Source organism: Seriola dumerili, unplaced genomic scaffold (assembly GCF_002260705.1).
Source record: "Seriola dumerili isolate Sdu_G_001 unplaced genomic scaffold, Sdu_1.0 BDQW01000149.1, whole genome shotgun sequence".
Taxonomy (NCBI): Eukaryota; Metazoa; Chordata; class Actinopteri; order Carangiformes; family Carangidae; genus Seriola; species Seriola dumerili.
Window position 1 is genome coordinate 17089592 of NW_019174404.1, and position 23516 is coordinate 17113107.

Below are 23516 nucleotides of genomic sequence, written 5' to 3' on the forward strand. Positions count from 1 at the left end.
GATTAAAGCGGTATTAACAGATTTTTTTCCCACTTGAGGAGAGCAAAAAAAGCTAAGTAACAAGGCACTCATATAGCAAACAGTTGTCTATTTACACATTCAGCAGACACTGAGCAACATTCTGCTTCTGGGCACCTGATGAAAGTAAAGTACAATGTTAACTCTCGCTCTATTTTGGTCTCCACCAACTACTGAGCAAAAAATCTGGCTCTTCATTAGCTAATTGCTCCACTATAATGTCTAGCTAGTCCATAACTATTTTGTCAACTGTCTATCAGCCCTTTTTCGCCAAAAACAGCTGCCGAGCTGATGAGAGTGAACCAAAACCATTAAAGGAGCTGTTTGTAAGTTTTGCTATTGCTACATAGTCAGTGCTAGCATTGACAGCTGTTTACCAGTCTAGTAGAGACATTGCGTGCACAGCATCAAACTTCATTCCTTTTTTGCAAAGAGCTGGCTCCTGTGGTGGAAAGCAATGTTAACTCTTGTCACTTTCTCGTTAACCCTAACCCTAACCCTAACCCTTTTCCTCTACTGAAGTTAGCATGCTAACCAGCTAGCACCGGCCCATCTTGTCACTTTCCGATAGTAGCCTCCAGTCTGCCCTGAAGACATACCGCTGCTCAGAGTACGACGTATTATAATATTTTGTATTATAAATGCAAGTGGCCGAAGCTCTTGTCAAGCGACAATCACAGTCACCTGCTCCCGGCAAAAAAACACATTCGGCGGCAGGGAGTTAGGCGATAATTCTCATTGAGTTTATTGATTAGTACAGCTTCAGATACACCCAGTGATTATTTATTTGATAGAAACTCATAAAAAAAAATAGTGCTGCCCTTTTCTGGGCAAAATTCATAGATGAGAAAATCATAACCTTTATTCAAAAGTGAGAATTTTAAGCAGAAAAAAGAATCAAGGAACATCCAGTTAATTTCTTTTACTATACAGAATGTGCAGAAGTTGTATAGTACATGAGCTCAATTACCATTTCAACCCTTATCCAACCTCAGGCTTAATGACCCTTTCCATTACAGACTATTTCATATGGTGCAGAGCTACTTAATGGCATGCAATGTCATTTTTTTTCTTTTGGGAAAAAATAAAGTTATGGGTTGCCCTACTTTTCTGAAAATCTCTATCTGGAGGCTTCCTATCGTTATACTCGGAACATTAAAGTGAATTCACAACTTAAAAAAACAAAAAAACAACACAACAACCAATTACTCTAAGAACAAAAACAACAACTCACATAATTTTGCCTTTTTTGCAAGGCAAGAAGAATCTCACTTGACGTGAGCAAAAAGTAAATGGAGGCCAGTTCTTGCTATTTGTGTTTTTCACTCCTTAAATGCTATTTCTGGGGTTAAAAAACCACCTGGCTGATTGCGTTTGGCAGCCACTTAGTTTTCAGATTTTCAAGATAATTAAATGTAAATATCCCTGCTAGATCAAACTGACCTATATCATTTGTTTTTGCATAGCTAGGCATGTGTTAGGGTCTGTTCTTTCCTCAGATAAACCATGTGCACATACTGGGAATTGAAAGAAATGCAGACCATGCACAGGCCCAGTGTACAAAGATGTTTCGCCCTCTCCAGCTCCTGCTAGGGATTTAAATGGAAACACTTTAAATCTAGATTATCTATGAAAGGTTAAAGTGGCCACCTGCTGTCCTTCATGCTTTCTCTGAATAATTCATGTAAAATGACGAGCCAAAGATGCAGTCTTTACAGCTTCGCTTTTCAATATAGATTACCATATTAATGTGCAATTTTCTGATGCCTTACCAATAAAACAGTGAAACAGTGGCTTTGGGGAGGAATTATAACATTCATCATGCTCAGTATATAATGTTTAGATCTATAGCAACATCAAACCCAATTTGCTTGATATGTCTGCAGCATGGCCAACACTGTTGTTACCTCCGCGCTGACATACTGTATCCGTTTGGTCGTTATGAGTTAAACCTGACCTGAGCCGTTCTTCTAGGATGCGCACTCCAATGAAGGGCATTTACTGGATGTTTTTGGAAGCCAGTGCTGAGTGTGTCCTGTTAATACAGGCGATGAAGTGACTCTATCACATTGTGCTTTGGTGAGTTTGAAATATCCCTCTGTGAAATCAATCTGCTACTATAGTGAAACTACTCCCACCTATCATGCGAGCAGTGTACACTGTAATCACAGCCATCATCGCTCTAAGATCGAGCGAGCTCAAGGAGCTAATAGCAGCTTTGCGGGATAACACAGAACCTGATGAATTATTTTGCCTGCTTGCTCTTCCTTTTGACCCTTGCCTCCCTATGAAACCACAGCCAAAGATTGATCTCCAGTGTAGAACCACGCACAAGATCAAACAGGTACTGGTGCTGCTTTACTGCTGCAGTGTGCAGAGATCACACATTGATCATGTGGCTGTAGACATGAAATAAAAATGAATAGACATGGTATAATTCTCCACATTCAACATTTATTAATCAATAAAACAAATTGACATGGAATTTTTTTTTCCAATTTTCGTGGAGAGCAATGAAAACAGGAGCAGTTTGAGGTTAACATATGATTAACTGATGTATAAAAAATGTATAACTGAGTGCATGTCAGTGAATGATTTTGTAAAAGAGGGTAAAATGTTAGTAAGAACATTTCTCCTATATTGATATGTTATTCTGTTGCAGGTGTATGCAAATTCATATAGAAAGTAATTTAGATCTAAATTATTTAGACTGCATTAGATCTTATTTGAAAGTACAACATTAACAAATTAAGGATCATTTTGCGGATTTTAAAACTTGTTTAAAACGTCAATAATAGGACTAGTCGCTGGTGACATCCACAAAACGAGATAATATTCTCTGTATCAGTGTAGCTAACACCCTAGCTTACTCCCATCACCCTCTGACCTATTTTAAAATCAGTGAAGGGTGGAGGAACAACAGGGAGAGTTTGGCTGAGATAAGTTTAATTTTCCTCCCTCTGCCAGGGGAACAGCTCCACAGCAGTCAGCTATCAGGGTCGGGACCCACATTTTGGACAGCCAAACACCGACCTAGCATATATGCGTAGAGGACGTTATGGATTACTTCACATTTAATGACATGTCAAAGTCAAAGCAGATTTATATGAGCCACAGTCCACAAAGAGAGGCAGTGGCTCAGGCTGCTGCTGATAGTGCTGCTGCTGCTGGCACCCGGCTACTGGTTAGCCCTGCTGAGCTAGCTAGAATGATAAAGACAGACAGGCTCTATAGCCGATGATTAGAGTTGATCGGTAGTATGTGCTCTTGCTGCCCTCCAGTGCAAAGGGAAATTTGGTCCCTACTGCAGTTTTTCTGAATCTGCTGACGACATCAACGTGAGGGCAGGGTTAATACTCGAAACTTTCTTCACTGATAAAGCAAAAGCAACTGAAGTTTGATGAACTAGGAAATTGACGGCCACTTAGATCAACATTTCAATAACCTAAAGCTGTGTTTACACATTGACAGCAATGTACATTGAGAAAGGGTCTTGTTTTTTGTCTTTGAAAGGCCCCACCATGGGCAAGCACAACATGATTATTTCAGACTTTTACCTCGATTACAATTAATGAACGATTACTTTGGCGCTTCCCTCTCCCTTTCTTTCTCTTGGATGTGATTGTGTTCCAAGAGATTCAACAAATTGGTTGTTTTACCTTTGGACGCTGAAATAATTTTTCTGCAGTGTTTTCTTTTGACTTCTTTTTGTTTGGTGTCATCTTCACGGAAGCCAAAATGTGCCTAAATGACTGACACAGGATGCTTCTTTGTTAAAACGTGCTAAGGTTGAGGTTCAGTGTTTGCACTCATGTCATCCATATCACCAGTTTTGCTTTGAATGAACGCAGACTAAGGTTAGTTGGATGGGGTGGAGTCCCATGATGTACAACAAGGTAGTTCTTTTTTTCTAACCCTAACCCTAAAAAAAAAAAAAAAAAAAAAGGGACAGTACAGGAATGCATGCAATGGGGAAAGTGTTCAACAAATTTACCTCCATGAGCAAGATTATAGTTAGTGGGAGGTTTCTAAATGTTGGTTTTGATATTTTTCGGTTAATTGCCCAGCCCTATATCACAAGTTTAGTATTTAAACATTTAGAAATAGAAAATGAAACAATGTGGTTTAATAAACAGCCAGCCTACAGTTTAGAGGTACTTACTGACCATCAACAGCTAGCAAACACAGGCTTCACACAACCTCAAACACTCAACAAAAAGTGGTTAGCTAGTGAGGCAACATGTAAAATATTAAACTATGGAGTAACTAGAAGGTGCAGTTCAACGCTAGTCATGTCCCTCCACCTCCAGCCCCTCCGCCAAGTTCAGCCAAGTTCAGTCACACCAGACTGTCCACTGGACTAACAGACTGATTCAACTCCATCAAAGTCCTGGTAAAACAGCAAACAAGCTAGCCCCCCCCCCCCCCCCCCCCCCCCAAAGAAAAAAAAAAAAATGTTATACTGTTACTCATTAAGAAGAATATGTCTTTTCACAGCAGACATTTTGACTTGTCATAATAACATATGTCCCAGTAAGTCATGACAGTGCGACAGTGAGCCACCTAAATATCAGGACCATGAAACTCAAGCAGCTAAAGGGAATCCAGCCATCATTTATTTTACACCTGTGCCATTCCTTCCGTGATGTATCAACATGTCTTCTGTTTAAAAGAGGTAGCAGTGGTTAGCGAACCACAGCACGTAAATATGACAACTACGTCGCTATCGGAAGGTGCAGTTCTCCTGTTTTGGCAGAAACTAGCCACCTCCCTCCACCTGCAACCTTGTGTGGAGTTAATACCTCCCAAATGAGTCTATTAACACACAGATAAAAATTCAACTCCATCTAACTCCTGCTATAACTCTGTCTCCTCGAAATTATGTTTCTATATAGCTAAACAGCAACAGCTAATGTGTTTTGGAGGAAATGTAATCACTGGCTGGATTATGTTTAGAGGCAACATATTTTCTGAATGAATGAAGCGCTACGTTTATCAACAGCAGCGAAGTTGCTTGGGGGTGTGTTGGGGTGGATGACAGGCGTGCAAAGCGCATGAGGTTCACATTCAGTGTCCCATCCGTGTTTAAGTTCAGAAAACAACAGCACTTGTGCCTAAACATAAACATGTGGTCACTACAAGTGGATAGTATACTGAAAGATCGGATATTTGATCATTTTACTGATATGTTCAGTATCAGTGTATTTGCAACGTGTAAAATAGGTAAATGAACAACATGTTAATAGAACATGTAATCGGGCTGCAATTCCAACAAGGTGTATTTGCTTTTGCAGTTTAGTTGTAGAGCAAAATCATTTTGAGGAGACAGGGTTGGTTGATAAGACATCAAACAAGCCAACCCTCCAAGATGTCAAAGTGCTCCAGGATAAATAATTATAATGAAATTACTGAATTTCAAATTATGATCTTTTACACTACTCGTTACTGAAGAAGCACCATCTTACTAAGTATTGCATCAATGCCCAACGCTGTTGTCCACCCCCACTTGTGCTTTTACATATTTTGCCTCATTAGACCTCTCTACAAACTCTGTTTGATTCACATCTCACCCCTGAGAGCGAGAAACCTCAACACCTGACAGAAAAACACCTGTGTGTGTGTGCGCGCGCGCGCGCGTGCAGGGTTCTCATCATCTGATACTGTCATTATTTCCACTTTAACAATTGCACTAACTGGAATTAGAAGAGGGACTTGGCACATTTACCCTGTGATTGTCAAAAACTTAGTGCATTGTGATGCAGATCAAACATTTCCATTTTCCATTCGAATTTAGATGAAATTTCAGCCTTGGCTGAGGGACGTGTACAGCTGCTAACCATTCATGGTTAGAGGAGCCAGATGACGTTGCTGGCTGCTCCACCTGAGCCTTCGAACCCACATAATCATAGATCACTTTTCCTGTTGTTTTGTAGTGTATTGTAGTGGCCACGGTACAGATATGATAAGAAGCTTAATTAGCGCTGCAGTAAACATACATACACCCAAAGGTAGACTCATCTGAGGGTTCACTAGTGAAAGTCTCACACATAATGCATTCTGGTACGTGTAGGCAAAGGCTCTTTGAGGAGGAGGATCGTTTCTCGAGATGAATGGAACTAATAGTCTTCATGGACGCTTATAAAATTACAAGCCAATTACATTCTTGTCCACGGTATCCTGTAGGTCATGTCTAAAGTATCAGTTATATGATTTTTAAAATGTGACATTGAAGTGAGCCAGTATGTAAAGATATTTTAGAAACAGATTATTCAGAAGGTGGTAATGATTGTAGTGAATGAGCCCCTCGGATAAAGATCCTTATACTGTAAACACTGCACAATTTAAATATCGCTCTAACCATATACCATCTGAAGAGATCAAGGTACCAAAACACAATCCATTCCACATTACACATGAAATATCAAATCAATCTTTCTTACTGTGTTGTTTCCATTTCCATTTAAATGTAAGCCACTGTCAAAGAGGGGAGAGGACACTCTGCTGTGATCCGTCGACGGCCCAGGAGAACCTGAGAAAACAGTGAAGAATCACTCTTCCAACAGTTAGTCCAACTTCACATCGTGCTAGTTATTTTATTCTTTCAGAAACAAAGAAAATAAGTCGAGAGTTTTACCTAAACCTCAAATATCATGGCTCAGTTGATTTTAATGTTTATTACTGACTGCTGTCCTGCCTTCAGGTCGTACAGTGTAGCTCACGGACAGCATCCAAAAGAGACAAATGCTGCTCTTTGATTTGATATTAGCTTGGCGTTGGAGGACCTGATTACTGATTCGGTCACACTCAGTAAAGTGAGGCAAACAGCTCCTGGCCTCTCCTGCTTGTCATTTTGTGCCACGGTGAAACGACAAACGCCTTCGAGAGAAATCGACTTGAACCTTTTTCTTTCTCAGGCAACAAAGCACAATTCACCGGCCAAACACCCTACAGCAAAACCTGATCATCTCTGCACTGACACCTTCCTATGAATGTTAACTATCCCACAAGACATGAGGGCTACATTTCTCACAGCTCGCACTTTGAATTTGCGAGAATGTGGTGGTTTATCAACCAAGCCATAAATATTCATGAAAGTCTATTAGTATTAATTATTTTTCTACATCTGTGTCATCATTATGTGTCCATAATTAAGGAAACTGTACAAAATGATCGTTATGTTTGCCGGTAGAGACTGAAGTCATTTGTATTACAGGGCCTTCATTCATTTTTTTTTTTTTTTTGTTGCTTACAGCTAATTCATAAGACAACAATTACTGGTGGCTCAGCAGTCCGGATGTTTGTGTCTCACACACAACTGTGAACATCTGAAGACCCAGATGTAAAGTTAAGTTCCCATGTGCTACAGACTTTGATGATGCTCCCATTACATTTGAGTTGGCTGAGATTTCAAAGGAACAGTTCAACATTTTGGGACACACACAGTGGAAGGAAGGACAAATATATTTAGGTTTTTAAAAGCAACCGGACTGATTACAGGATTGTAATAGCAGCATAAAACCATAAGGAGCCAGTAATGAAACATATTGGATCACAATTGCTGTAAAAAACCCAAAGAAGGAGGAGAACATTTTGGGAAATGTCAGTTAAATATTAAGCTGAAGCCAGGATACGGTTCATAGCTCAGCATAAAGACTTGAACCAGGGGTAAACATATAGCCTGGCTCCATCCCAAGGTAACAAAATTCATCAAGCAGCATCTTTAAATCTCTCTAGTTGGCGTGTTATATCTTGTTTGTTTAATCTGTACAAAAACTGAAATGTAGAAATTACAAGTTGTTTTAGCCAGGTCCCCACCTGGCCCCCGCTTTGAGTGTTTAGACTAAGCTAAGTTAAAAGTTACTTCCACGTAACTTTCTCTTAATGGCTTTTTCCTGAGCCTTCAACCACATCTCATGGCCCTCCTTCCCACATTGAGCTTGTCCAGTTGTCGTGGAGACCGCTGAGAGCAAACTATCTGCTGAGGAGAGTGAGACATGGTTTAAAGGTCAGGAATAAGCTAGTAAGTGGACCTTGAATGAGGATTTAATGTTGGTCAACATACATGTTAATTGACCAGACCATAATGTATATAGGCCCCGAAAACCTGTTTCTCTGTCAGCTCTCACATTTTCTCCCCCAGTTGGGCTCAGTTAGAGAAAGGTGATGACACATGAGCACCAATCAGAATTTACCAACTTTTGAATTTAAATTTGATGACGACAGCTGAGTGGTGGGTTGTTCACTTATGTTCAAGGAAGTAAACAAACAATCAAACATGGCTGTAACTTATGATTGTTTTCATAATCTAATAATTGGCCAATTATTTATTTTAATTAATGAATTGTTTGGCCTATAAAATGTCAAAAAGCTGTCAAAAATTCTCATCACAATTTCCTTAAACCCTAAAATATTGAGTAATAAAATATTCCTAGATATAAAATAATAACTAGAGATATGCCAATTGACCAAATCATGCACAATAAATGAACCATATTATTGGTTTGAAAATCTGTCCTTTAAATCGCTCAGCTACAAATTTAGAAATGATTAACTTAATATTGTGAATGTGATTACTGCAGATATTTTAGGCAAGCAACCATGGGTTCCTCCACTGCAGGAAGTGGTAAAAGAAAGGAGGAAAGTAAGTGCAGTGAAAGTATGTGAACACTTTATCATCACCAGGTTTTTTGGCAATAACAGCTCATAAAGCGTCATATGATCTTCATCCAAGTCACAAATGTAGATGAAACACAGTGTCACTAAGCTAATATCACATGAACAAACAAAGCCAGTAAACATTCACAGTGCTGGTGGAGAAAGTAAGTGAACCCTAGTTGAACCTCCTTTATCACCAATAACCTCAAACAAGCAGTGCCAGTACAGCTGCTGATCAGACATGCACAATGTTTGGGATGAATTCCGGCCCATTCTTCCTTATAGAGCTGCCTCAGCTCAGACATATTCTTAGGATGTCTGGTGTGAGCAGCTCTCTACAGGTCATTTCACAGCGTCTCTACTGGATTAAGGTCTGGGCTCTGACTGGGCCACTCCAAAAGGTGGATTTTCTTTGTTTGAAGTCATTCTGTTGTAGATTTACTTTGATGTTTGGGGTCATTGTCCTTCTAGGGGGAGTAGCCACAGCACTGAACTATCACCATTTATAGACAGTTTGTCTGACTGTGGACTGATGAATACCTGATGTCTTTGAGATGACTTTCCAGCTTTATGCCAATCATCGGTTCTTCAGCCTAAGTCCTCTGAGATCCTTTTTTTGCAGTTCACATCAGCAGATGCTTCTTGTGAATAGCAAACTCAAAAGTAGCTCTAACCCAAACGTCCAATCTTCATTGATTGGACTCCAGGTTTGGCAACTCCTGACTCCAATTAGCATTAGTTAATGCCAGTAGCCGAGGGGTTCACATACTTTTTCCAGCCTACAATCTGAATGTTTGAATGATGGTTTTAATATGGGCAAGAACAACACATTGATTTGAGTGGATTTGTTTAAGTAAAAATACTATGCTATGATTAACATTTTATTGAACATGGTTTTCCCACAAAAGAAAAAAAAAAAAAAAAAAATCACTCATGATATGTCTTATGTAATCATATGTATCTAAAAAATATATAAAGTATATAAAAAAATATCATATGGACATGTTAACAAGGTTAAAAACATGATCATCGTTGGAGGGGGTCTTTCAGATAGACTGATTTTGATTTTGTTCATACTTGTAACTTGGATTAAGCTCTGACCACATTTTGGGACAAATTCATACATCAATGAATACAATTACAAAGGGTCCACTTACTTTTCCTTGCCACTGTATTTCCACTTTCTTTAAAACCCATAAAATTGCCAAACTTTCCAAAAATTTGCCATATTTGTCTTGAGAACTGCTTCAATTTCTTACCTGCCTCACCAGCGTACCTCATTTCTCACCTTTTATCTGCTCCACATGAATGATTTTAGTATCACTGTTTTCAAGCTGCTGAAGGTAAGTACAGGAGCAGGAGGCTGCAGCTCTGGCTGTTGCTGCCATTACTGCTCAGGCCACCGAGCATGACAATTTTTTACTTTGAAACAAATTCTCATCTATTGAACAGCTTTAAAGCGTTAAGGTGAGTAAAAAGGCAATCTCCTAAAAATATTTTTTTATTTATGTAGTTTTAGAGATAGATTATTGTTAAAAATGCTCAATGAAATAGAGTTATTGTGAGCTCACATGGCAACAAAATGACTCGACTCTTACCTAGAGGCAGTTTTAGAAATGATGGAACTTCTCGTAGGTAGCGAACAGTGATGGTGACCTCATCTCCCGCCGTACGCAAGAGGTGAACCTGTCAGGAGCGAGAGAAGAAGAAGAAGAAGAAGAAGAGAGAGATTGTGATAGAGATAGACAGCGAGAGAGAGAGAGAGATAGATTGTGAGCGATGCAGCGAGATAAAATGTAATCTCACGTAAATGAAACCCGCCACATTCATGTCAAGCCGCACGCAGCGCCGAGCAAACAAAATGTAACTGGAGACGAGTGAAGAATATGCAATCATACGTTAAAGCCTGACTGAAGTGGCTTCACTTAAATCATCAAAGGTGGAACCTGAAGGCCGGCGTCTCACTCTCTCTTCTGACAGGCGGCGGGAAAGTGACAGCTGACAACACAAAGTAATTACGCTCTGATTATCTGATGCCTACGTGATACAAAATATGTCCTCAAAAGATGTTGAGTCATAGTTTCAAAGAGGCATTCAAGTAAGGTAATTAAAAAGGAAGAAATATCTAATCTGTCTTCCTTGTATGTTAGACGAGGAAATGAGACGCTTGTATGTAACATCTATCGTGTTAGGGCATTATTACATCCCTACTATCCTAAATGCTATCTGCTATCAGGTTCCTTGCTACTCTCTCCGACAATATGTGTTAGCCCTTGTTCCTTCAGCCTGAGCATCTGTCAGTGCTGGGGAGTGTGAAAGCCATTAAAAGCCCTGGATTTGCTTCTTAAGAGAAACTCCTCATTATGTGCTTTGACGCTGTGCAGGTGAATATAGTGAACAGCTGTTTTGGGGGAGAGACAGAGATGACAGACAAGGGGAGAGTGTGTGTGTGTGTGTGTGTGTGTGTGTGTGTGTGTGTGTGGGAGATAGGGGCAGAGAATAAGGGAAACATTTAACAAAGCGAGAAGCTAAATTGGAGATGGAAATTGAGAATGTGTAAAAAGTCTGCCAAATATTACCACCCTCAATTCCTGTGCAGCTTTTGATACGGATCTGCTGCTTTTCAATCTTTTCAATTTGTCACAGTGTAAACCAAAAGAAAAACAGCTTCCTGCCAAGATGACAACTCAGATTGTTGAGGCGCACCTCCGTGTTGATAACCGCTGGGATTAGGTGTTAAACCTGGGAGACGGATGGAACAGCAAAGGATGGATGGAGCAGGGTATTAGCTTTTATTACAAATATACTCACAACTTCCTCATGAGTACAGTGCTCTACGTTTATGCCGTTGACCTAAAGAAACGAACAGAGAGTGGGAAAGAAAATGTAAATAATAATGGAGAAAGTGTGTAATTTAGCAACTCTTTGCTCATTTGCTACTGGGTTGGGGCCAGGGGCTCGGCCACAGGTGGCACAGGATATGATGGGCACCCCTGTTGGCCCCCTACCAAAGTCAGAAAGTGACAGGTAGTTGGGCTTGTTAGTATGATTATGACAGATTACTGAGCAAGTCTACTGGGTGCTGGCCCTGGGCCCTTAGAGTAAACCTGTGTTAACCTGACTGTTAGGCTTTCCATCAAGAAATCCTATCAAACCAAAATAACAAAATAACTGACAAAATATAACCAAAAACAGCCACATACAGACGCAAAACAACACCAAATAGTCGCAAAAAGACACAGAAAAACAGAAGCAAAAATGGCCACGAAGAAACACACAACAATCAAAATGACAGAATTACCATGGAGACGCAGAACGACCATGAACAGATGCATATCCATGAAAAGACATAAAATGATCACAAAGACAAGCAAAACAACCAGAGACACAAAATGAACAACAACTAGAAGAAACACAAATCAACTACAAACAATGCTCTCCGTCTGGGTGTCTTGCTCCTATAAGTAGGAGGAGTCGGGGGGGGGGGGCAGAGGACCGATGTCTCATAGTCACGATTTGCTGTTTATTTGACATACATTGATTACACTGAATAAAATGTAACTATTAACAGTGACAAGAATATAATTGCAGATTTAAATTTGAGTCTTAACATATTTTTTATTCATTATTGACTAAAAACTTCTAAAGTTTATTCGACAGAAAATTGTGACCCCCCCCCCCTGCATTTGCTGCACTGTCCTCCCACGGCTTAACATATGCAGATACATGCAATATCCTGCAGTTTGACAATTCAAATAAGTCATTTTGCAACTAAACAAAAGGTGGAAGCAATTGCAAATCAATTCATAATATAATTCATAATAACTTCCAGTATGAATCTTAATATTGTTCAGCTGTCCAATATATCTACTTGATATTCTAGATAAACAGCACACCCAATAAACCTGCCAGACAGATTCAAATTAACTTTTTAAAAAGATTAAATGAATATCATTAGTAAATACCAGACACTTTTGGGTTTCAATGATTGTAATGAACAAAAGCTATAATTTATTGATGACCTTATGATTAAAATACCACAGCATCCATGACAGTGAGATGTCTATTTGGTTAAATTGAAATAGTGTGTCACAATTCAGTAAGACTATATCTGATCACAGCATTATCTTTTCAAAGGAGCAGAGATATTAAAAGACTCATTTGATTAAAATCATGCATTAAAAAAAAAAAGAAAAAAAAAAAAAAAGAATAATTCTATTCCTTTTCCTTCAATGAAATTACACTCCGTCAAAATAAAAGAGGGTTGAAATTAAGGTGCAACAAGTTGCCACTCTTGGCTGTGACCCAAATCAACCTTGGGGCAAAAATAAGTCACGAACCGATGTACCAACCTGCAACACAGCATCCCCGACGAAAAGCTTCCCCGACTGATCGGCTGCGGGCGTCAATTGTCAAGTGTCAGAGGTTAATGAAAACATTAGAAAATAATTGCTCATTTCATACATGGTAATGTGGTGGAAATAGCAATCAATGTCTCTGTCTAACTAATCTCAGGCAACATCCTACAGCTCAGAGAAAGAACACAGGAAAGCATGAAATTTGAAACTAATCAGGATATAAACTCATTTTCGGCGGCACGGGAGGAAACAATGAAAGCTCTGTTGTGAAAAGATTTGTAAAGCTCTGAGAAAAGGGCTCTTGGCGTCCTCGGGGATATGAAGACATGATTCACTCATATCCAAAAAGGCATTAAGAGGGATGTGGGCAAAAAGACAAATTACAGCGAAATGATTCACATGATGCTTTGATATTGCATCCCAGCAGGATACCGAGAGGTCATCGGTTCTTCCAATTTAACCCACAAACATGATTAAAGTATTTTCTCGTCCATCTAACAAACAGCATGGTCACATTTACTCTTCCACACTGGCTACTGTTTAGTCGTGATACTGTTTCTCTTTGCATAGTAATTTGTAGGCAGGCTTGCTGATCATGAATAACTGCCCCAGTGGAAACACTACACAAAATGAATAATAAATGTAAAAACACAGACACAACTTTTTTTTAACCCCCCTTCTCTTTGAAAGATCTCATTATTCAGTAGTCACCCCCACTGAAAAGAGCTTGTTCTTATTTCTTCTTACATTACCAGTAGGTGAACATGAAGAGCCCAAACTATAAAAGAAATAGTTCAACATTTTGGCAAATATGCTTTGGAGTTAGATTGGAAAATTGATACTGATCTCATATCGGAGAGCATCTTTCGCTTTCAACTCTGAAGTTGACTTGTTTGACAGTGTCTCTTTTTTGTATAACCTGTACATGAACAGAAATGTATAATCTGGGCTGTAAAGGAAGTTACGTACTGAGGCAAATAATACTTTCAGAAACCGTGTCCTCACAGCGAGGTTGCCATCTGCTATCTGGCAACCAGGACGGCAGGTGGATGTAAACAAGCCGCAATTACTTTTACTTTTGAACTGCTTTCGCCAAGAAAATTATCCAGGACTTCCCGCAGAACCCATTACACTGTCATTGTAGTGCCTTTGAAATGAAGGTTATTATCCAAAAGACTTAATTGACATTTAGTCCACTCAAGAAGCATAAACACCTTTTTAAAAGCAAATCACCAAAACCACACTTACTGTTCTATCTCGTTCGCAAATCCTCTAATGGATAAACACAAAAGATAAACTTTAACTTAAAAACAGGAAAGCCAAAAGCTAGACCAAGGGCCAGACCGAAGGATCGCAAGGGCCAGACCCGACGATGACCTCTACAGTTGGTGTCACTGTGACGGCTGCCTGTTACATGATGCTGTTGGCCTCCAAGGCTCTTGCTAGCTGGTGATTCCGTTTCCTGGCTGAAATCTACTTTTATACATTTATGTTTCAAATTTTATCGATCTGACTGCAATGCAATACAATGTTTCAAATTTGTGCCAGCTAGGTTTCATGGGTTTGTTTACAGTCTTTATGCTAAGCTAGGCTAAACACATCCTGACTCCAGCTACATAACGCACATTGTATGTATATGCTCTCATTTCACTCTGGGAGATAAAGCAAATATGGATATCTTGCAAAACGTTGAACTATTCCTTTAAACAGACATCTCTACCACCACAGCTGAGGACCCGCTTCCTTTGACAATTTGCTCTTTGATTATGTCCTAAACTGAAACTGAAACTAAACTGAAAATCAATGATGCTCTCAAAATGCTCAACATTTCATTGTGAATTCAAATGTCACCAGTAAATTATCTCTACTGTCTCTTTCTAATTTCATTAACATTTCTTTGTTCAATATGACATTTAGCACCGTGCTGAAAACCATTCCAGAGGCCACATTAAAGTAGCGAGATAAAATACTTTCTTACCTACTTGATCTTTGAAAATCTTTGATATAACCACAGGCACGTTGTGCTCTGCACCTCCCTGAAAAGCAGGAGAGAAAGATGAGAATGAAGGTTATTGAGTTTCGGTTGTGAAATTCTGCTGCCAAAACTCCTCTCTCAGACAAACAGCCATCTCTGCATCCCAAAGCCTTTTCATTTCTACTTTAGTCTCCCCATAATCAAAACTTATCTGCTTACTTTGATGCTTAAGCCGAGACCGCCAGTCGCTTGTCTTCGCAGTACAACAGTTCTGTGCTTTAGAAAGTGGGAGTTTCTTATTGGCAAAGGGATATTTTGAACATAGAAACAGTATTCAGGAGTTATGCAGCATGAATTACAATGCAAGTCTCGAGCCCTCGGGCGCACTTACATTTACTTGGGATTCACTTCCACTTGTGCAAACCACATCCAGCTTCTGTATGGTTAATACCTCTTTGGTCAATTTCAGGCAGACATCATAGGTATTGTTGGTCTCCTCATTGTACAGCAAAGCAATTCCAGATTTTGTCTGTTGGAATTGAGAAGAGCATTGACATTTTGCCAAGCAGAGCAATTATGTACACAATGAACATTTTAATCCTCTTTTCTCAATGTGTCATTTGTGTACCCCATTCTGCCGGTCTAGTTTTGGGTTAATTGGTTTTGCTTGACATTGTGATAGAGTGAACCTTTGTGTAAGAGAAAAAAAAAAAAAGAATTGCATGCTTTGAATTTCACATCTTTACCTTGCAAAAAAAAAAAAAAAAAAAAAGTTCAGGCAGTTGTTAGACAATTCAACTTTGAGGACTGAAATGACGACAATAGCCAACTCAGATAAAAGAACACAGCTTCAGACGTCCCACTTCACATTATGACTATCTCTGTGTAGGTGAAGATTTCACAGTTACCAGTAAACATAACACTTTGCAGCTCAATCCCACCCTCGAATTTAATGCATTTTCTCTGATCTTTCACTGCTCAGTACTATCTGCAAATTCCAAATGAAAAATGGCCAAACCCTCGAGCTGCTCTAATGAATTAGAAACAGCCTGAACTTTTTTGTCTAGAGATTAAAGTGAATGACTGCCAGATAGAGTTTTACAATGCTGCGAGTCATATTTCAGATAGCACAGCTCCGTGCTTCCCGATCTGACATACCCCACACTCCTTTATTTCAAACATGGTCTTTTCAATTGAATCTAATACATGAATATTTTTTTCATACAAGACATAATGATGCTAGAACTGTCGACATTTGGGATTTGTTTCTTTTGTATTACTACTATTACCACGCAGAACCTAGACATTTCAAGCATTTAGCTTGACCTTGTAGCATCATCATCTGTTTTCACTACTTTTCACACACTCTGCTGCTTACATCTTACGGGTTAGTGGGAGGCCTGTCCTGTGTTTGTTGGCTGTAGCCCTGAGTCAATTCAATCATGCATTAAAGCCCTTAAAAATAATATGATATTGTTTATCAAAAAAGCAAGGACATTTGGATCCTTTCATCGTTCTACTTCAGACCACTTATCACACAACTAGATTTTTTTTATACTTTTAAGACTTGTAAATGTTCTAATGGCAGTATTGTAAACTTTTGCAAAACCCAATCAGCCAAGTCAAAAAAAAGACCACTTAGCACACTCACATTTTGTGTGAGAGCGCGAGAGAGTGAGAGAGAGAGAGAGAGACAGAGAGAGAGAGAGAGAGATATTACAGGGCTATTGTTGGCATCTGGTGGTAGCAAACAAGCTACGGCTATGGATATAAGAAGCGTTTTCAAAAACAATGAGAGTTTAGGACATGCACGTGAGGCTAGAGGAGGTGGAAGAGTCACCTGTTGCTATAGCAGCAGATTCAGTCAGGACTGAATCACCTGCAAGCTCGGGTTAGTGAAGAAGAGGGCTCTTTAGCTGGCTAGCTAACTCAGTGGTTATCAAATGGATTTGTCACAAGGCACACCGTTATTATAGCTATGCAACAGCACAGTTTGAGAACCACTGGTCTATAGCTTCTGCACTCACTGTGATATTGATGTGGAACATGGGCCAAGCATAGAACAAAGTGGTATGACTTTAATTACTTTGCCTTTGTAGAATCCAACTGACAAGTCTTCAAACCATAATAAATTTCCCCTGAAACGCCTGTATCATACATATACATCTGTGCAACTTTGGAGATGTATTCTATTATTCCTTCAGTAAGTAGAAATGTCAAGCTAACAACAGGTCATTACAGCAGCATGGGAAGCTGCTCATCAGTTACTATTACTATCATTATATCAATGTTATTCAAAGAGTCAATTACTCCATCATCCAACAGGAAAAAAACTCTACTCAGGCAGTGTCACTTTTAATTATTTAGATGAAACTACACATTAGTGTGTCATTCAAAGATGTGTGTTTGTATTCAAAGTATGTTGCTGAGCAGATGATATTCAAGAGGTTAAAATACCATGTTATGTTCCTTGTTCATTGTGTATTAATGACTAGTGGACATAAAAAAAGTGGAGTGATTAGTAAAATATGTGGAAATGAAAGGAAACATGTTAACTAGGTGAAACATAGAGCAGAGAGAGAGAGAGAGAGAGAGTAGAGCGCTAAGACTGTTGTTCATCATTACCCTATGGCCACCAAAGCAACCCAGTTTAGCATTTTTGGGATACTATATGTTATTATTACTTGGCAAACCGACCCTTGCTGGTTTAACCTAATGGAGGTGCATGGAAAATAAATTCCACAGTAAACATGCAAAGCTCCAGATTCAATGAAGCCTGATGTGTCATTTAACTCCATTCTTTAAAAATAGCTGCTCTAGTCTATATAATTTTGAAACACGCCGCAGTGAGATGCATAATTTCCTCAAGTTTTGTCATGATCCCATCTGTGATGTCTAATACATCATATCGACAAACAATTAAGTCCCCCCCCTCGCCCGACCCCCTCCACTGTTATATTGGTCTATGTTTGACGATGCTGTATTGAAGTGATGAGTTACATTGTTTGCACAAGCTTCATCAAAATCCCGCCAGAGGAGTAAATAGGCTTTGATGGATGAGCTGACATATAAACATATGAAAGGACAACAGCCGATATTTGATGGAAAAACAATTGCCAGTTGAACTGAAGTGACTCGACCGAAGTGTAAAGAAAAAAAAAACTGCTAAATGTGCAAGGAGGGGATAAAATAACTGGAACACAAAGACTATACAGTCCATACCACCACCTGCAATGGCTTCATAAGGTTACTATAGAGTAGAATCAGGAGGTTTTCAACACCGTCTCACCAGGAATTAAGCATTACAGGCTTCACAAAGATGCGGTTTATTGCAGCACGTCTCGTTTGTATTTCAGTTATTGTGTCCACCCCCTCTTTCATTTGATACTGTAGCAGGTTTAACCCACTAGGATTCCCTTTGGGCTGAAGTATTATCAAATGCCTCCTACAACACTGTTGATAATAGTGCACTATGTGGAGTACCTTACAGTTTTAACCCTTTTATCAGTGCTTTACACCAAACATGTCCATAGTGTTTTAATACATTTAAAAAAAAAAAAAAAAAAAGTCAACGCAGACTTATTACTACTGATCCTTGAATATTTCCATTGCTCGCCCTCATCTCAAAAGGACAAATTATTTTTCATATGTAGAAGTGAATATGAATAGTGAAGGTTATTTCTTTATCATCATACATTTGGCATTCAGCAAAAAGGACAAACAGGAGGACAAAAATACAAATGGAAGTGGTTCGTTGCGCTGCTGTTGTTGTTTTCAGTATAATAGAAGAAGACTGACCATTTCATAGACAATGCACTTTTGAGTGGGCAAAAAAGGTTACAATCAGTAGGCTATGTGAGTGAGGTCAACCAATTCTCTTTTAAGAGACTTTGAAATGAAGGTCGTGCTCTGTTCCCACCACAGATGACAAGTTTCATCTCAAGGCCTTGTGAAAATGTACGGTGGATGCATTCAAGAGACTCAAAAACAAGTGTAAAAGTTTGATGACAGCCTACGTCAGCGACTTCACTGTCACAGCAACTTCACTGTCAGGCCATGGCAAGACAAAATTCTTTGGACTTGTCAACAACAGATCACATGTGGCATCCACATACACGTAAACAATCCCACAGATAGAAACTTAACATAATTCTGCTGAAGAGGTTGACTGCACCACAGATAAAAGACACATTTTATTTGGCTACTGACATTTTGAGGGAATAACTACAAAGAGAATGAGAAACGAGTTTATTTGTGCACTTCATATCAAAAGCAAGAACACTTTCTAACAAACTGACAAACTCTTGACTAACTCAACTCAATACAACTTTAATTTCCTAAAGAAAACCAGCCTTCTTAAAATCAAACTTCATGTTTGCTCAGAAATCAGTAAATATCCCTGGTTCCTGCTTTGACTCATTTTTTCAAAACTGCAATTACCAGGTAGAAATTCTCCAAAACCTGTGTGCTCTTGAGTGGGCATTCATTTTTGGTAACAACTGAGGGTCAGGAATCAAGTCACACAACACTGAGGTGACAGGACTACCTGCAGTTGGGAGTTATGACAGTCCTGTCATGTGTCATGACCCTCAAAAAGACAGGCTGCTAACGCTAGTTAGACCTAAGCCTGCTTTGAGAGCTAATGCAGGAGAAACAGCATTCAGCATGTGTCATCTTGAACATATAGTAATGTCCAGTGGGAATCAGTGCTAAATTTAGCAAGCTCGAATAATTAGCTTCTTGTTTCTGAGGGGAATACAAACTTAACAACACAATGGCTCCGCCTTTCATCGACATTCATAAGCTGTGTCCCAAGTCAGGGGCTTAAGAGGAAGCAGTCCACGAAGCCGCAGTCTTTGCAGCCGTCATAGACCACGAAGGCTGAACCGGAATGAGACGTTCTAGCCTAAGGAGGATTTCTGATTTGCATCACCAGCTGTGTACGCCCTTACTGTTGCGCCACAAAGCAAGAAAACTTCCAAATGGGACGGCCTAGTTGCGCCGCTGTGACGCAATCAGTCTTCAAATGCAACCTCCAAAGGATGCGACCTCTGAATCGTGACACAGCTACAGACTATACAGCACATGCTGTAGTCAGTAGCAAACTACAAAAGTTGCTAGAACATATCCAAGCAAAGCTGGTTGGCCTTAAGGGGGATATTTAAAAAGACCTTTGGTTGACTTTTAGTTTGTTTTTAATGCAGTGGTGGGGCTTTTGGATTCCTATGGTTAATATGGATTAGTTTCACATTTTCAATTAGTGATGGGGCCCTCAAGAAAGAAATCCATAGTGTGAGAAAATGTGTGGGAAGTGGGAACTGATGTCCCCAAATAAAGAACCAGCATTTTCCAGCCCTGTGCTTCTGCCAGCTTGTTCATGTGTGACTGTGTAACTATGGTGCCATCTTGCAACCTCATCTCATTTGTATAGACTGAAAACAATAGAGAGGATAAAAGCAGCCTTGTGGGACACCCGTACACAAAACAATCTCGTTAGACACCACACGCTGGTCTCGTATTCTCTTTAGGCAGTCTGTCAGAAAGTCTTCAGTCCAGTGAGGGGGGGGGGGGGGGGGGAACACCTTCAGCATTCACATCACACAGCTACTGCAGAAGCGCATGCATTTGCAATATATTCAAAGCTGAACTGATTTAAAATATTGTGACAGCATATCATATGCATCGTGCTGACTGTGGTCAAAATGTGTCCTCTTTTCCTTTAATACCTTATGGCCAAACTGTGGGGGGTGAAGCACAAAACCTAATGCAGCCCAGGACAGTAGCCATGCAATAAATCCTGCCTTTGTGAAGCCGAAAATGTCCAGATTTTGTGACTCTGGTGTCCCTGTTTGGGAGGTTTGGACTGAAGCCTATGGTTATATTTGAAGCTGTATTTGTTTTTAATATGTGGATGAATCATATCGTCTAAAAAAAATGATCAGCTTCTGAGAGAAAGAAGAGGGAAAATGTTTGTGAGACCCAAGCTTTGGAGAGAATTTACATGCAAAGGGCTTCTCAATGGAAGCCCAGCTTCAGATATTGGAACAAGCCAAAACTTTGTTTAAAAAAAACAAAAAAAAACATCATCTCACGTCATTTCATCAGCTCCTCAGCTGAAACTTTGGGAATCAGGAGAGAGTCACATTAGGACTCTGCAGGTCCACTCTGTTCCTAATATTGAAATCCAATGAAGAATACAATTCAGACCAGATCAGTCTAGACTAGGGATGGAGTATAGTTATATAGCTATATATAGTTATATTCATTAACTCTGTCCTCACTCAGTTTTTCTTTTGTTGTGGGGAAAACAACATTTCCTCTTCACACGAGGGGAGGGCTGTGCTAAAGTTGCAAAAATAAAAACAAACAGCGGAAATTAAATTTATTGTACTGTATCATACAGTAAATATCAACTCAATAAAAATGGCTGATTTGACAGTGTGCACGAGGCACTTAACGGCACCTGGAGGTCGTCGTTGTTGCACTGCTGTCACAGATTAAGGTGGGACACCAGCAGCTGAGGCGGAGCAGTCGTCATTTTCAAGTTAGCAAAAACGCCACAAATTCATACTTTAACATGATGGGCGGTAAATAAATATTTAAGCAGACATGCCATTCCCCACTGAGTACCTCCCTGTCAAAACTGCATTTCACATCGACTTCTGTGAGGTTAATGTGGACCATGTTTAGTCAGTCAGACTTTTTAACAACTGTGTCACTGAGTTAGCACATCTTGGTATCAGTTTTTAGTTCTTTTTGCCCTTTGCAGATGCCTGTAGTGATATAAAATGGCAAAAAAAAAAAAGACTGTAGAGATCATGACTGAAAGATTCAATAAGGGATTCATTGGCCATGGACCTCAACAAAGTTGGGTAGTTTAACAACTTGGAACCTGATCTAAAAATGGAACCAATCTCTAGACTAATGGACTCTGGTGAGGTCCTGCTAGACTGCAGCTAGTCTCAGGTCATGTCAATATGTCTAATACCTGAGCGGACTCGTGACCAGCTTTGATCAGATGGTGCCTCGTGAACATGAAAGTGCTCTTTTGTTTTGGTTTTGGTCCAAAATTTGGAACCTGTGATGACGTCTATGTCACATTTCAACTAAGCGTAAGTTTTCAAAAGTTCAAACAGCTTTCTTCAGAACTTCACACGACCAAATGAAATTGAAGGTGTTGAGGAAAAATGTTGCTGAGATAAATAAAGATTCACTGAGAGTTATGATGAGTCACAGAAACCTCAGTAGTACAGAGAGGAATATATGTACAATGTTGAAGGATAATCTGATAAAGATATGCGTATACATTATAGATGTTCAAAGTACAAATTGTGCCAGAGGGGGAACATGTATAGTTACTTAGTTTGGTCTGGGAGTGTCACACACAGTAGGTGAGTGAACTCAGAGATCACATCAGTCAGACACAGGCCAAAAGGTCTCATCTGCACTTCACTCCAGAGAGTGACATAAATTATGAACAACGGCAAGTAATATTTTCAAAGATCAATTTTATTAGAGAAAAAAAAAAAAGTATATTGTCATGACTCCAAAATGATGTCTTTGAGACGATACCCGACTAAATACTGATGCTGAAACAATAGCACGAGCCTGTTCTCATTAGTTGTCATTTTTAAATCTAATTTGACCAAACAGAAACCTGGAACATTTGCTCTGTAGAGCACAGACCTCTGCCAAGGAGGTGTGTTGTGTTCAGTGTACTTTAGTGCACCACTGCAGTGTGCAGGCTGATAATCCTGAGCCCCGTCACCATGACGTACCAGATTTACAGTTAATGGCATTTATGTTCATTATTTTCATGCTCAATAAATTTTAGTTTTTGGGATTTTATTTTTTATACATGTGGCAAATGAATTAGTACATTCATAACATAATAACTGGATTATTGTAAACAATCAGATCAATGTCACAATGTTATTAAAGCTTCTACACGGTATGCAGTAATCTGATGCCCCCTGTGCCTCAGGTTGTGATCTTTGATCGTTAACTTTGTATTTGCAACCTCTCTCACTAAACAGCATTTAATAAGCCTCAATGCACCTACACAGTTCTGAACTCTGAGGGCATTTTCTAACAATACAACTGAGTATTGACGATAATGTACATGCCATGATTACTATAACCAGTATTGATTGATTGAGTATAAATTGATCATTCATAAGTGGTGAGTTGATGTTTTGATTCGCTGTGTTCTCTGTGTCTGTTTTTGATGGTGTACAGCACTTCAGTCAGCTGCTTGCTGCTTTTAAACATGCTCTATAAATAAATGTGATTTGATTTGATTTAGTACCGGTATACCATGCACGACTATTACAATTAACAATCCTGATGTTTGCATGGTCAATTTAGAGACATTCATCTAATCTAAGCACATTCAAATGTTTTGTTTGTTCTGTCTTTTCTGAAGTATAATAAGTCTCATAAATCTCAGCAGGGAAGGGGTTAAACAACAGACAGACCTCACGGCTCACCCCCTGTGGAGACTTCTCAAA

The 23516-nt window shown here is 39.4% G+C and overlaps 1 protein-coding gene across 2 annotated transcripts in view; it reads right to left on the reverse strand.

The window, feature by feature from the left end:
• The window catches only part of sntg2 (syntrophin gamma 2), an 88053-nt gene that overhangs the window by 46231 nt on the left and 18306 nt on the right, over nt 1-23516 (reverse strand). Inside the window, exons 2-8 of one of the 2 annotated variants that reach the window (XM_022750583.1) lie at nt 15398-15535; nt 15226-15277; nt 15014-15067; nt 13026-13069; nt 11485-11526; nt 10272-10359; nt 6459-6547 (exon numbers count right to left, since the gene is read on the reverse strand). In XM_022750583.1, coding sequence (XP_022606304.1) covers nt 6459-6547; nt 10272-10359; nt 11485-11526; nt 13026-13069; nt 15014-15067; nt 15226-15277; nt 15398-15535 — 507 coding nt within the window. Of the gene's footprint in view, nt 1-6458; nt 6548-10271; nt 10360-11484; nt 11527-13025; nt 13070-15009; nt 15068-15225; nt 15283-15397; nt 15536-23516 lie in introns of both variants that reach the window. The other variant, XM_022750582.1, reaches the window with a different exon arrangement.